The sequence below is a fragment of the Gobio gobio genome (assembly GCF_949357685.1).
Source record: "Gobio gobio genome assembly, chromosome: 3".
Classification (NCBI taxonomy): domain Eukaryota; kingdom Metazoa; phylum Chordata; class Actinopteri; order Cypriniformes; family Gobionidae; genus Gobio; species Gobio gobio.
This window is the reverse complement of record NC_137099.1, coordinates 24,646,490-24,662,876: the sequence shown is the minus strand read 5'-3', so window position 1 is coordinate 24,662,876 and position 16,387 is coordinate 24,646,490. Positions and strand designations below refer to the sequence as shown.

General features: G+C 45.2%; 1 protein-coding gene across 1 annotated transcript in view; it reads left to right on the top strand.

The window, feature by feature from the left end:
- chrna8 (cholinergic receptor, nicotinic, alpha 8) overlaps window positions 1-16,387 on the top strand; it is a 133,995-nt gene that overhangs the window by 78,555 nt on the left and 39,053 nt on the right. Inside the window, exon 4 of the mRNA XM_079811843.1 lies at window positions 1,538-1,647. Within this exon, the coding sequence (XP_079667969.1) occupies window positions 1,538-1,647 (110 nt within the window). The remainder of the gene's footprint in view (window positions 1-1,537; window positions 1,648-16,387) is intronic.

The window sequence follows — 16,387 nt, the reverse complement described above, 5'->3', positions numbered from 1 at the left end:
GTTGAGGTATAATATATGTTTAAATATTTATAATTCCACACAGCTTTGTGGCTGAGAGAAAACAGTTGTGGCTGAGTTTAATCTCTGAATTAACTATTTTTACTTTTTCCCTAATGAGGATTATCAACAACAAAAATATTACAATTAATGTAATAGAAGTGCAGTACTAAAGGGCTAGGAATGAATGAATAAATGGTGTCAAACAATGAAAACATTTGTTCTAATTATCAATGCAGCAAGTCTGATTTCAGCCTACTAGTTATTGCAATATCTTGTTTGCCTTTTGCCAGTTAATGATAGTCTTTTCTTCCCTATTGTGATGTATATACGAGTGAAATGGCTTCTTGAACAAGAAAAAATGCAGGACGGGACTTGATTTTGTCCATTGGAAATTGATTGGATCGTTGTGGTGCTCTCATGTGAATGACAGGTTGTTCCGCCCTCACGCCAGTAAACGCATCAGAGAAGAGATGTAGCTGCAAGTGGGAGGGGAACATTCCATAAATACATATATTGCGCTGCAAAATTCCATTTGATTTCAAGGTGACTAATAACATAGCTAATAACAACATTTCTGTTTAAAGAAAGACTGGAAGTGTGCTGCTTAATATAACTTAAAGAAAGATCATATTACTCTAAATCTGCTGTGACACCACATATTAACCTACCCTATAATACAGCAGAGAAGGAACTTTCGGCTAGAAAAAATATAGCTGAGCAGACTGATCTCATGAAATGGCGTATGTAGGCTATGACACGGCAATTCGCTATGCCATTTTGGCGTGCTATCAAGACGCATAATTCGCCGTTTCATTCTATCCCCCTACACTGCCCCTACCCCTAAACCTACCCATCACACACACACACACACTCACTGCCCCTGCCCCTAAACCTACCCATCACAAGAAACATTCTGCATTTTTACATTTTCAAAAAAACATCATTTTGTATGTTCATAAATCCATTTACATACACGCGGAATCACACGGCGTAGACATACACACGGAGATGATGGTTCGTTTCGGCGTACACATACACGCGGAATCACACGGCGTAGACATACACGCGGATAGCTCAAAATGCGTACAGATAACACGCCATTTGGCTTTAGAAAGTGGCGTGTATGTTTACGCAAAGTCATGATGTCATGTTGAGCTGAGGGCGATCTACACCTCTGAAGAGGGATCAGGTGGTGTTGATGCACAAAGTGAGGTGTCAACACACACTACTCATACTAAAAAGGTTGACTCACAATGACCTAATTTAACTTCAATTATTGACATTTAAGTGTTTTTTAAAGGCTGTTTAAGCACATTATGTCATATTCAACTTAAGAGTATAGTATTTTTATGTGACTTTGCTCTGTGTTGAATGTTCGCTCTTCATTGTGATAAATGTACATGTGTGTACCCTTGGCAGACCCCAGCTGTGTGATTGTGTTATCGTGTTTACTGGCTGTGTGTGTATAATATGTTTGTCTCTTTAGCAATCAAGCATTTTAATGTTGCTGCATCTGATGTATGTTTTGTGTGTTCAGGCATGGACGGATGTCTATTTGAGCTGGAACCCTGATAACCACCCTGGTGTTCAGACCCTTCGTTTCCCATCAAATCAGATCTGGACACCAGATATTTTGCTTTATAACAGGTAACTGACACAGTCACATTTATATTATTCTATTTGCTTTTAGCCTACAATATTGTGTTTCGTCTTAAACATGCTTAATAAACTGCCTTAGCATAACTAAGCAATAAGCCACAAGAGCCTATTTTCAGTTGCCAAGAAACATACAGTAGCAACTGGGTACATGTATATTGGATGTGATCAAAAATGTTCATAAACAGAGGTGTCAGCAATTGGGGTGTGGGGGCTCATAAATATTCATTAGATTATGCACAAACAATCTAACACCTTTACATGTTTTGATTAATAAGTAGCCTAATTTATGTGATGTGTATGTATGTACTCTAGATTTAATTCAAACAGTTTTCTGTATATTCAGTTGTGCTTTGTGATAGTCCATCCTATGCTAACTACATTCATGTGACTATGTGTAAATGGAATGGGCAAACAATTAGATTTCAGTTTGATCAATCAATACACATGAAGTGCAAGAGTAAATTTGTATTTCTGCTGTGTTGAATGATGGCCAACGGGGACAGAGACTGTTTAATAATACAGGAGCTCTGATCTCACTACGACAGGAGAAAGCCAGTAAAACTAATTTAGAGGTTTATTAAGCTTGTATAACATTTTAATGTTCCTCATAACTATGAGGATATGATGCTGCATTTTTTTTTAAAGGGTAAGTAGTCATTAAGCACCATAACATTTCTTGGTGCATCTTGACACAGGTAATCATCTATATCATTGCTGTCGGGAGGAAACCTTGTATGTCCAAAAGCGCTCCTTTTCAGGAAACCGTCTCGGTTACGTATGTAACCCTCGTTCCCTGAAGGAGGGAACGGAGACGTACGTCAGAACTGACCGACGAATTGGAATTGGGATCTGTTTTCAGAGACCGACCCACTTTGAGTAATTAAAAACGAGCCAATAAACATTGGCATGCGATCACGCATTCCACGCACCGCCCCGCGTTGCGGGTATAAATAAGGAAGTGGAAGTGCCGCATACCGTTTTCAACTGAGGAGCCGAGATAAGTGGCTCGGGCCTTCAGCTGAAGCACAGCACCTGGCGACGGGACGTACGTCTCCGTTCCCTCCTTCAGGGAACGAGGGTTACATACGTAACCGAGACGTTCCCTTTCAGTCGGTCACGTTCGACGTACGTCGGAACTGACCGACGAATTTGGATCCCTACCAACACGCCAGGAGGCTGGCCCTTCCAGCGTCCTGCCTGAGCTCGCTGGACCACTCCTATGTTAGAGTGGGAGTCAGGGCTCCGGGCAGGGAAGGACAGTCACTGCTGTTCCTGCAAGACCCACTCAGCGTGACTATTGGATAACGCTGGGAAAGCGTGCCCGTCTCGGGAGATGGTACGCTGCGGACCACATCCTTCAATGGAAGGAGAGGTGGAATACACATAAGGACTAACCTAACAGGGTAGTGCAACAAATGGCAGTCTCTGGAGTGGACCCAACCTGGTTCCAGGGGGGGAAGAACACACCCAGAGACGACAGAGGAAGCTCTGTCGAGGGAAAGACACGGGGCTAGCCGAGTAGGGTAGCTGGTACCGTGGAAATACACATATGGGGTAGCCTTAAGGGGACCGCAACATATGGAACCCAGCCTACACACACGTTCCACAAGCATACGGGTGCAGGCCTGGCATCAGACGGCCGCCACGTCTGACACCGAAGGGGTGACGGAGGAACTCACAGGGTTAGCCGAATTTCGGGGAACACGACTGGAGCAAAATAGACGCACGTATCCGGCCCAGAGGGCGGGAGTGGCGTATGCAAGCCGACACTTAGAACGGCACTTAGCGCTGCTGGCCACTGGGGGCGAGAATGCGGGAAGATACCGGCTCTACACGGAAGCTATAAAATCTAGCGAACGTGTTAGGTGTCGCCCAGCCCGCAGCTCTACATATATCTGTCAGCGAGGCGCCTTGAGCCAACGCCCAGGAAGAAGCAACACTCCTTGTTGAGTGTGCTCGCAACCCGAACGGGCAAGGTACGTCTTGGGACTGGTAAGCCAAGACAATGGCATCCACTATCCAGTGGGCCAACCTCTGCTTGGAGACAGCCTTTCCCTTCTGCTGGCCTCCGTAACAGATGAAGAGCTGCTGTGAGGATCTGAAGCTCTGAGTCCGGTCAACGTAAGCGCAAAGAGCGCTGACGGGACATAACAAAGCTAGGGCTGGGTCTGCCTCCTCCGAAGGCAGCGCTTGCAGGTTCACCACCTGGTCCCGAAAGGGAGTGGTAGGAACCTTGGGCACGTATCCAGGCTCGGGGTCTCAGGACAACGTGAGAGTTGGCCGGCCCGAATTCTAGGCACGATTCGTCGACCGAGAGTGCATGCAGGTCCCCTACCTTCTTGATTGAAGCCAATGCAATCAGGAGAACTGTCTTCATGGACAGGATTTTTAGCTCAACAGACTGCAAAGGCTCAAATGGGGGACCCTGAAGTGCTCTGAGCACCAGGGCTAAGTCCCAAGAGGGTATCGAGGTAGAACGAGGAGGATTTAGTCTCCTCGCACCTCTGAGGAACCTGACGATTAAATCGTGCTTACCTAAGGATTTACCATCTACTGCATCGTGATACGCCGCTATTGCTGTGACGTACACTTTGAGGGTGGAGGGAGACAGCCTTCGATCCAACCCATCCTGCAGGAAGGAAAGCATAACATTAATCAAACACTTTCGGGGGTCTTCCCGGCGGGAAGAGCACCACTCGACGAACAGGTTCCACTTCAGAGAGTAGAGGCGCCTCGTAGAGGGGGCTCTAGCTGAAGCGATGGTGTCTACCACTGTTTGTGGTAGGCCACCTAGAACCTCCGCGTCCCGTCCAGGGACCAGACATGGAGATTCCAGAGGTCTGGACGCGGGTGCCATAGAGTGCCCCGCCCCTGAGAAAGCAGGTCCTTCCTCAGGGGGATCGGCCAGGGAGGGGCTGTCGCGAGGAGTGTGAGTTCTGGGAACCAGGTCCGGTTGGGCCAGTAGGGCGCAACTAACAAGACCTGCTCCTCGTCCTCCCTGACCTTGCACAGTGTCTGTGCGAGAAGGCTCACTGGGGGGAACGCATACTTGCGTAGGTCCCGGGGCCAGCTGTGCACCAGTGCATCTATGCCTAAGGTACCTCCGGTCAGGGAGTAGTACCACTGGCAATGGGTCGAGTCCGGAGAAGCGAACAGGTCTACCTGTGCAACTCCGAAGTGGTCCCATATCAGCTGGACGCTCCGGGGGTGGAGTCGCCATTCGCCCGGAGGTGTCGACTGGCGAGAGAGCTCGTCGGCTGTCTGGTTCAGTGCACCTGGGATGTGAATGGCACGAAGTGACCTCACAAACTTCTGACTCCACAGGAGGAGATGGCGGGCGAGCCGGAGCATGCAACGGGAGCGTAGACCACCCTGACGGTTGATGTACGCAACGGCCGCAGTGCTGTCCGAACGGACCAGTACGTGCTTGCCCCGAAGCGGTTTCTTGAACCGGGCCAGGGCAAGACGTACCGCCAGTAACTCTAGGCAATTGATATGCCAACGCAGTTGGGGCCCCGTCCACAGACCCGAAACTGCGTGCCCGTTGTACGTGGCCCCCCAGCCCGTGGATGAGGCATCCGTGAAGACCACAGCATGCCTCGACACCTGTTCTAGGGACACTCCGGCCCGGAGAAACGAGGGGTCTGACCACGGACTGAAGGTTTGGCGACAGTAAGGAGTGACTAGGACCCGGTACTGACCGCTCTGCCACGGCCATCTCGGGACTCGGTCGTGCAACCAGCGTTGAAGCGGTCTCATATGAAGCATTCCGAGCGGCGTTACCGCGGCTGCAGATGCCATATGCCCCAGGAGCCTCTGAAATAATTTCAGTGGGACCGCTGTCCTGCCTTTGAACGTATTCAAGCAGTTCAACACTGACCGGACGCGCTCTGGAGTGAGGCGCGCTGTCCGGCTGACCGAATCCAGCTCCATACCGAGGACCACTAGATCGGGGGATGCGCAATGGGACTCCACCCCTTTTGAGGTATTGGAGCCTAGACCGTAGCACTGCGATGGTCATGTTCGCGCAGTGCGAACATGAGTCATCCACGAAAGCCGCCTCTGCGTGCTGAACGCCCAAACACGAGAGACAGCGATCGTGTCCGTCAACTGGGGACAGAAACCGACGGCATCCAGAAACACACGGTTTGAATGACATCTTGAAAAAGACGCAGGGTCAAACCGTGTTGCTCTTTTAGTGAGAGAGAGAGAGAGAGAAAACCGCTCCGTCAGTGCCGAGGCACGCAGGGGAAATGGCCGCGGCTCACAGCAGTTCAAAGGTGCAAGCCCGCTGTGAGCACTCAGAGAAAAAAAAGCCCAGCAAGCCGTGAGAACAGCTGTTCGTCCTTTTCTTCCTGGTCGCGACCACCGCTGCAGGGCACCGTCACACCAACACTGGAACACTGGAAGCAGGTAAAGATCTTCTCTCGACTCGTTTGTAGAAAAAAAACTCTTCGTAGGAACACACAGATTACTGCAATGCTCGGCTCCCAAGTTGAAAGCGGTATGCGGCACTTCCACTTCCTTATTTATACCCGCAATGCGGGGCGGTGCGTGGAATGCGTGATCGCATGCCAATGTTTATTGGCTCGTTTTTAATTACTCGAAGTAGGTCGGTCTCTGAAAACAGATCCCAATTCCAATTCGTCGGTCAGTTCCGACGTACGTCGAACGTGACCGACTGAAAGGGAAACTAAGTTTTAAAATAATAATAATAATAATTAAACTCTTTTTTTTGTCAAAGTTGATATTGTGGCTTTATATATGGTCAGACACTTGCATGTGTCATTATATCATTAACATTTTGAAATCGATTTTGACCAGCGTATGTCACACGTTTTGCCCATCATTAGAAAGTCTGCAAATGAAGCAGTAAGTGCCTCATGTTATGTTTTTTCATCAACTTACAGGTTATAAAGTTTATTGTTGCTATGTGGGCACTTTTTTTCTGACATTTGGCCAAAATCTTACATTATAAAAGATGAAGTGTATCGCACTGGCTATTTAAGATGACTATTGGCAATGACTCAATGACATGTGCTAGGCTAAGTCACTCTTCTTAACTCCTTATAACATAAAACATTAGCCTTTATATATACGTAGTCTTTCTGGAGTATAAAATTTTGTTATTCAAACAACCAGTTCTTCATTTACCCTTGCATTGAAAACAATCAGAGATAGTCTAAAATGTGCGCAGCACTTCATTCAAGATTGAGGCGAGTGGAGTTATGAGGTTTTACAGACAGTTTGATGATCCATTAAGTTAAGAAATTTAGTCACAAGCATTTTAAATATTTTTTACTGGTTAAATATTTGTAAAACCCACAAACAGATAAAGGGTGACCAGTAGTACTGATTTACAACAACAACAACAAAAAATTACTAAATATAGTGATATAAGGTTTGTGCCCTATAGTGACGATGATGTTTTCATTGTCAACATTTACTTATCCTTCAAATGGGTATGACTATCTTTCTCATGTAGAACTTAAAAAAAGCCTTGTGTTACACAAAGTAGATTTGAGTTGCCATCTGTTCTTTCTGAATGGAAGTCTCAACTGATCTGTGATGCACTCAGTTTTATAACATCATACTTTGCTCTTAGACAGAATTAAAACCTCAGGCAGTGAAGACAAGCAGTGAAACATCAGTTTACACAAACACGTCACAAATAGGCATTAGAGGACACCAGAGGCAATTGTTAATTATTATTTTTTTATATTACTGATTACTCACAAATCAGTCCAAATCGGCATGGAATGGAATGATTAAGCAGAGAGAACAGTTTGGCCCAATGGTGGGAAAGCGGCTAACGTAAACCAACTATTTTGTGCCTCTGCATTTAGCTTTTTTGCCTATTTCATATTTCATCTTTAATTCAATGTACTGTATGTGGCTTTTTCTAATAAATCACAAATGATTCTCTTCTTGGACAACAGATGTTCAGATCTTGATGTAGATGTGATTAGACTAAAGTTTACAGCAAACAAACACTTTAAGTTGAATACCACCAGTAAAAGAAAAAAGAAAAGAGAAGATCAGAAGTTAGTGACGTGAGAAAAGAATTACACACACCATTAAGCTATTTACCCATAGATCATCAACTCTTGATGATGGCAATGTCACTCATCTGAAAAGAAATGAACAATAAAAGAGTTTCATTTTAAATTCATACCACATCTGAACGAAAGGGTCCATACCTCACTTTATATTAGGGTCTCTTTAACTATTATGTACTTATGTTTGTTGTATGGCAAAACACTTTTGCTGCTATTGGTGGGACGCGTGTAAGTTTAGGGACATGTTTCATGGTATGGTTAGGTTCAAGCGTTGTTTAAGCTGTAAGGAAATGGTCAACAGCATAATTATAAATGTAAATACAGAAATTAATTACAGCTGTAATTACATAAGTAGAATGTAAAAACATGTATGGACACAGTATGTGCACTGTACCAAATTATTAATTTAAATTTTACGACATAGAAGTTAAAGTGGGTCCCAGAACAGATGGTGAGCTATAAATAACATATTAATGTATTATGGTTAGCAGTCCAGTGTAAACTCCAGTGTAAACACCCTCTCACTTCACACTTATTGCCCCCTCATCTGTATTGTAAAACACGCTGTGAGTTTGTGCATTGGCTGTGTTTGTGTGCACTGAGAGAAGACAGATGCAGTGTTATATATTATTTAGACAGAGCTTGGAGGTCAGCTTCACTTTCCCTACCACCGCCCTCTCTTTATATAATGGACTGCACTGATTACAAGACTTCAACCCCCAATTTCTTTCTTTTCTCTTCTTTCATCACAGTCCTTTGTGGTATTCAGCAGGAATGCATGATTACTTCAAATTTATCATTGTTCAGTGTTGCCCTTTAGTTCCCCCTAATGTCTCTAATGATTACCATTTGAGAATATCTGTGTATTTTGACCAACTAAATATTATATGAATATTACAAGCATTATTTAAATCACAAGCATTTAATTGTATTATAGTTTTTTGTTTTTTTTTATTCAAACCAGGGCCTCATTTTGTTTTGATGGGCCTTTCACATTACAGGATAGTCAGTAAAAGGCTTGGATTCATGACACAAAGCAAAAGGTAAATTTGCAATAACCTCATATACTTTGCTTTCCTTGAGATCATCTGTTTACATTGCTGTTTTATCAGAGTATGCCTGTGAAAATTATCTGGGGTTATTATATTTGGATTGTGTGCAACAATAATTAAAAAGAGCTTTCATTTTGTTGCAGAACTGCAACTACATATTGTGTGCCAGATTGTGTGTGCAACACTTATTTATAGAGCAGATTGCAGCTGGATGATTTTATTAGTGACAAAAATTACTGGGCTTGAAAGACAATGTAATAAAGAAAAACTGTTTGTGCTTCACTAAAAACCTTTCACTAGTTTGCATCCTTGAAAGTGGTAAAAGAAAAGAAATTGATAAGGACAAACAAATCTAGCTTGAATAATATGCCAGAGGAATAAGTAAAATAGTGAAAGAAGCGGATGTTTATATGTGCATGGGATGTGATCGACAGTGTTGAATCCATTCAGAATTGTGCATATTTCAAATCAAATCACCAAAAACTGATGGTAAGATGAATGAGATGCATAATAAGCATTTTTTGTGTTAACTGGATATTCAACTGAATTAGTACATTAGATTGCAAGTTTACCAAAGCCTCTTGTTCGTATGATGCATAATACGCATTTTTTGTGTTAACTGGATATTCAACTGAATTAGTACATTAGACTGAAAGTTTACCAAAGCCACTTGTTCATATGACTGAAAAAGTATATTTGACTCTGAACATCCTTCATAAACGTATCGCACAACAGCAGAAATACATGGAGAAACTGTGGCAAGGTGCTTTTACAACATCTGCTGTTCACAAGAAAGCGTCTCAGACTGCAAATTCAAATCAGTTCCTTGAGAAGTGGAATGAGATGCTGCGCCTTGTTGTTGACACTTTGGGGAACGGAATCAGTGTGACCGGTGTCTGAGCACATGTAAACAAACAACAATAATCATTGGCAGTGTCACATGCCTGTCCTGTCTCGTGTAGCACATGTGGTGTTTTGTATTTTTCCGGTATTTGTCTTGATCCCACCCCCCTTGTTATCTTGTTATTGGTTTTATTTGCCCCACCTGTGTTCCCTCATTTCCCTGCTTGATTTGTCCCCTTTATAAGTTCCTTTGTGTGTTCAGTCTTGGTCGTATCGTTCCCATGTCTACGTCTTCCGTTTCCCCGTGTTTGGTATGTTTTGAGTTTGTTTCTGTTTATGAGTCTTGATTATGTTTTGCTTCATTGTGGGTTTTGTTTTGCATTTATGTTTATTTTGTTAATAAATCACTTTCCTTCTGCATTTGAGTCCTCACCTCAGTTTTCCTTGTGTTAAACGTGACATAACGATACCACCATTAGAGGACTCAGCAGGAGGAGTTTTTTGTTTCCCGTCTTTGCCATGGAGTTTAGCAGACGGCTACAGGTGATGCGGCAGGTAAACTCAAAATACATCCGTCAGCAGGGGGCGGATGTAAGAGAGTTTGCCTGCCAATTCCTTATTGAGGTGCATCATCTGGTCCTCAATGAGGTGGAGAAAGCAGAGGTCTTCAACCTCTGTCTGGATATGCCCCTCAGTCCAGAGGAGATTGGGAGAATGGGTTCTGGGAGTTTGTTGACTGTCTGGACCCCAGTCCTCCAATGACCATGGTCACGAGAGTTCCGGTGGTCTCTAAGCGGAGGAGAAGAAGGAAAGCTCCCTCAGTGACTGTTCCTGTGGTCCCTGTTCCGGTGGTCCCTGTTCCGGTGGATCGTGTTCCGGTGGTCCCTGTTCTGGTGGTCTGTGTTCCGGTGGTCCCGAGCTCGGTGGTTCCAAAAAGGAGGAGGAGGAGAAAGGCTCCCTCCATGCCTGTTCTGGTGGTCTCGAAGCGGATGAGGAGAAGGAAGGTTCCCTCCGCGACTGTTCCGTTGGTCCCTGCTCTGCCTGCGCCCCCCAGACGCCCTGCTCTGACTGCGCCGGCCTGGCGCCCTGCTCTGCCCGCACCGCCGAGGCATTCTGCTCTGACTGCGCCGCCGTGGCGCCCTGCTCTGCCTGCGCCGCCCAGACAACTTGCTCTGACTGCGCCGCCTGGGTGTTCTGCTCTTCCTGCGCCGCCCTGGCGTCCTGCTCTTCCCGCGTCGCCCTGAACTCTGCGTGCCGTCCTGGCCGTGTGAACTCTGCGTTCTGCCCGCGCCGCCTTGGCCTACTGAACTCTGCGGGCCGCCCGGGCCGTCCGGTGTAGCCCTGGCCCCCGTTTCCCCTGTCCCTCCCTGGTCTGTCCCTCCCGTCCCTCCCTGGTCTGTTCCTCCCGTCCCCAGTGGAGCGTCCGGTAGCCGCTCCTTAAGGAGGGGGTAATGTCACATGCCTGTCCTGTCTCGTGTAGCACAGGCAGTCGTCCGTGAGGGGCTTTCATTTTGTTTGTATTATTTGATTAAAGTGTGTTGAACGTTCGCCGGTTCCCGCCTCCTTCTTCCCACACAAACTAACATTACTACATTGGTGCCGAAACCCGGGAGGAAGGAGAGACATGCTGTCAAAGAGCCCTCGCTGCTGAGGGGGATTGCGGTGCTGAGGAGGTCTGGCAGCGCGGATGGGTGAAGACCGCGAGGAGCTGTCCGAGGCGGTGGTGCTGGAGCGAGTGAAGATCCGGTGGGACGGAGAGCTCGCTGCCGTGCCCCTGGGTCGAGGTGGGGTGGCTGCCGTCCTAGAGGGAGCGGAGGAGTCACCGGTGTTCGCCGTGGGAGGAAGTGTTGCGTTTGGTTCGGTTCGGTTCGGTTCGGTTGCGTTTGTCGCCATGTCGTTCAGACGCTGTTATTTTCATCCCGGAGTCAAATCACCTTTTTTTGGCCTTCAGGGGCTGTAGTTTGAGCGCGTTAATCTCCCCGTTATGGTAAGAGGCGTGATCTTTCCGGGCAACGTGCCCTAAGCTGCTGTCGAATCACAACACGGGAACCGCTGGCACAATCAGAACTCGTTACGTATTTCTGAAGGAGGGACTTCATAGAACGAGGAAATTCTCAGGCCGTTTTGAGGACAGTGAAAACAGTAGTATACAGATAAGTAAATTGTGTGAAAAATACTGTGTTTTTTTACACATGAAACATGAACACATGTTATATTGCACACTGTAAACACAATCAAAGCTTCAAAAAAAACACAAAAAATGGGACCTTTAAACAAGAGATGCACAGTGGCTCTGCTCCTCAAGCCAGTATCCACAAGTGTTTAGAGAATGACCCTTAAAACTTTTGACTTCAGATGAGGGAAGTACAGATTTAAACAGCCCAATCCTGGCACCAGACAGGTCTAAGGCTGAAACCCCCAGAATCAAGGCTATAAGGGGAATAAACAACAAAGCATTAGCTTTGTAATGCTAAGCTTGAGAAGCTCATAGGGAGCAGTCCACCAAGGGAGCATACTAGCAGTCAGTCCCTCCAAGCTGATAAAGGTGCCAGGAGAGGAGTAGACAGAAACCGATAAATCTAACTCTACTCTGCCCATAGCTACAACCTTAGTATCACCATCATCAAAATGGGAGCATATATCCCAACCACAAACAAATCATAAGAGTGGGAGGAAGTAAGTATGTAAAGCGGAGTCTATGTCCCTACTTCAAACACAACATTAGTTTGTGAGGGAGGTAAAAGCAATAACATATATAACTCCATCTACCTATATAACTTCAACGATTTTAGCCCTACTTGAATTCTGAATAATCAGAGAGGGCAGAGATAGCATGGGATGCCTAGAGTTCCAATTATCATGACTCGTACTCCCAAGCAAACCATAGGGAGCGTACATCCCTATACTTAAAGCCCAACAAGGGTTTGGGAGGGAGATAAATGATATGGAGGGACACTCTGCGGACTAACCAAAACAGTTCAATTTAACTTGTATCACCACTAAGGAAGAATAAGACTGGAAGAAAGCCATTAGACCTACTTTAAACTCCCGTTTAGACCCGCTCTGATGGATAACACAGTATAGCCCTGGTGGTTCCAAAAATATTTGTCTGCAAGGGTACTGTTTAAACACACAGTTACCTGACAAATATTTTTAAGTAGTAAAATTGCGAACCTGACTTTTCATTTTCTTCCACTCCAGATAGGGGTACCCTGAACTTAATGATTCAGGTTATATTTTGTATTTCTTATGAATATTTTAATTTCTTTTCTGTGTACAGCATTTTGAATTACCATTGTGTATGGAATGTGCTATATAAATACACTTGCCTTGCCTTACCTATAATCAACCCTAAGGGGGTAGCATACATCCCTACTTTAAAACTCAACACTGGTTGGGGAGAGAGGTAAATGGAATAGAGGGATGCATGCGGACTGCCCAACAAAATTCCATGTACCCTGCATCAACCCTAAAGTGTCCTTGTCTAGAAGGAAGCTGGAGAGGGCGGTAAAGAGGGATGCATGGCGTTCCACTCAACACGACTCTCTTTACTATAGCTTGGTGCTCACTGTCAACTGATAGCAACCTATCCACAAGGGAGAGCATTATCCTTCTTGACCTTTCTCATAAGGGAGGAAAAAGAGAGATTATTATTAGGAATGCATCAATTTTAGCCGCTGAAAATGATCGGCCGAAAATATATGCCGCCCCGCCTCTCAGTGTTCAAAACTCAGGTTTCACTCTTGCGCAGTTATTTTTTTAACTTTGCGAGTTGCAAAGTTATTTAAATTCAGATTAAATAAAAATATTGAATTTAATTTAAAAGTCTAATATTAATACAATTATTAATTTAAAAAAAAAAAATAAGAATGTAATAATTAAGAAAAAGTCATTTTCTCTTTCGTTTTTCCAGAAATGCATCCAGAATTTTAGGTTTCGGCCCAGAATTTTTATTTCAGTGCATCCCTAATTTCTTCATCATTAGCTCTACCCTGGGAAGAGCCTCTAGAAATTTAAGCAGAATAGCTGACCTGGGCAGCAACAGAAGGATGAGTCCACTCTCCTACCAAGTGAAGAGGGTGGGATGCTCTTGGACATACAACAACCACCAACACCATGAAAAAGTCTCTGCATCGCATGACAGTAATATTTGCATACCCCCCACCCCCCAAAAAGAACAACTTTATTCCCATTCTTTCTGAAGTAACAGTTGCTAACAGAGATAGACACTAGAGTGCGGATCGGGCCGCATTTTTCTGTCCGAGCCCGGCCCGCGTCCGACAGAGTAGTAACCGAACCCGACCCGAGCCCGACAGGCATTAAGATATTTATGTCCGAGCCCGACCCGAGCCCGAATGTGGCGCACAGACTCTTCATAGTTGTGAAATTGCTGGGGGTTTTTTGCACCGGCAGTGATAGGGTTAACAAAGGGAGTTCAGAGGGCGCGGAAACAAATCCTGAAGACGGGTGCGCTTGAGTGAGAGTGTGTTCATCTTCGTTCTGATTAAAAGTTCGGAAACCTCCCTTGTCTGTCATTCTTCAGACATTACACTATTTTTTTCTCATACTAATGACACATGTACGTTTGTTCGTGTGGAAAGCCCATCCTCTAATAGACACATCCTCCCAAGAGGGGCCATGAATGACATATACATGGACTTTTTTGACTGACAGTCAACTATATTTAGCCCTCTAAAAAGTACTGGAGGAAGAAATCAAAATAAGGATAAGGAATTCCTCATTTCATCTCAGATCAGTAATAATCAAGGATAACCAAAGGAGTTGTGAGGTTCACCGCATCCACTTTCTATAAGATCACTCTCAGATACGTAGCGTACTGACAATCCCATAATCATTACTACTGAAACTTCTAGTAATAATGACGAAGGCAACTGAAATCAAAGAGAGGTCGCATCATCTCATAGCGATGCAGTTACCCTCAGCAGTACTAACACAGAGAATTGCTCATGCCCCACTTGTATCATCAGTTTAAGACAGAGCCAGTGGGCCAGAGGGTGGTGTTATGATAATAATAATAATTTGTTAAATTTATATAGCACTTTTCTGGGTACTCAAAGCGCTTTACATATAGAAGGGGGGAATCTCCTCAACCACCACCAATGTGCAGCATCCACCTGGATGATGCGACAGCAGCCATATTGCGCCAGAACGCCCACCCCACACCAGCTTACTGGTGTAGAGGAGACAGAGTGATGAAGCCAATCAGTATATGGGGATGATTAGGAGTCCATGACGATGGGCAGAGGCCAATGGGCAAATTAGGCCAGGATGCCGGGGTTACACCCCTGGGATTTTTAATGACCACAGAGAGTCAGGATCTCGGTTTAACGTCTCATCCGATGGACAGTGCTTTTTGATAGTATAGTGTTCCCATCACTATACTGGAGCGCTAGAACCAACACAGACCACAGGGTGAGCACCCCCTGCTGGCCTCACTAACACCTCTTCCAGCAGCTGCCTAGTTTACCCAGGAGGTCTTCCATCCAGGTACTGACCAGGCTCAACTAGGGGTGTTGAAATTAATCGTTTCTTTGATGCATCGCGATGCAGACGAGGACGATTCGGTATCGGTTCAGTAATAGACCATAACCGATTATAATGTACTGATTATTTTCTGACGTCATTTTTCGTGTATGTGCATTGTCACGGTAGCATACAATGGCAGAGGCATCTGCTACTTTCGGTTTGTTTGTGTGCTGGCTTGATGGAGAGATATGCAGCTGCTTCAGTAGCGCTGTCATATCGGGCTATAACATGTCATACAGCCCATAACACGCGCTCACACGTAAATTTTTAGCATTGTTGCAAATTTACACATGTGGTTTCAACAACCAGATGCATTTAGACTTTAGTTTTGACTGTAATGTGGCCCAGACCATCTCCTATAGTGGCTTTTAGTATTTTGTGTATTTATTCTAAATGCTCCTGTTGTCTTATGTCTTCTGTGCCCAGACTTGAGTTTTGTTTGATACATTTAAGAAGCGTGTTTTCTTTGAGCAGGTAAAATTAAAGGTTCAGTTCATACAACTGACTGAAAAAATTGTATACATGAGGATGCAGTGCATCGTCAATGCATTTTGATGCATCGTGATATGGAATTGAACTGAATCGATGGCATGATAATCGTAATCGAACCGAACCGTGAGATCACTGTAGGTTCACACCCTTAGGCTCAACCCTGCTTAGCTTCAGTGGGAAACCAGTATTGGGTTACAGGGTGATATGGCTGCTGATCGCTATTTAGTCATTCTTTTCTGAACATCTCACAGCAACCACCTCCCTGAGGTCTTGCCTCCTCTTTTTGCAGTCTGTTGCTTCTGCCCCCTGTTCTCAATGGAGGTGGCGAAGAGTCCAGAGGGCAAGATGGGGAGTATCAATGAGGAAAGATTTCCCCTTCTCATTGATCCCCAACAGGTTTAGCCACAGGTGTCTCTCCATAACCAACATCGCCACTATTGAATGACCAATGGACACAGCCATCTGTTTGTTGGCCCAGAGAGTCATATCTGTGACAAAAAGCAACTTCCCATTTCTCACCTGGTAGAGGCGTGGGCCTTCATCTAGTTTCTCAGAGAGCAATGTTGTCTAGCTCTTTAGAACTAGACTACGCCAGCATGCTTTCTGGTGGATCAGAAGAAGCCGCAGAGCGGGCTTCTAAATCGCTCAAACTGGCTAGAGGAGACTGGGAAATCGACACGCCTTTCCCGAACTCCTCTGCCAGTTCAAACTGTGATTCCCACAAATGGAGCCATT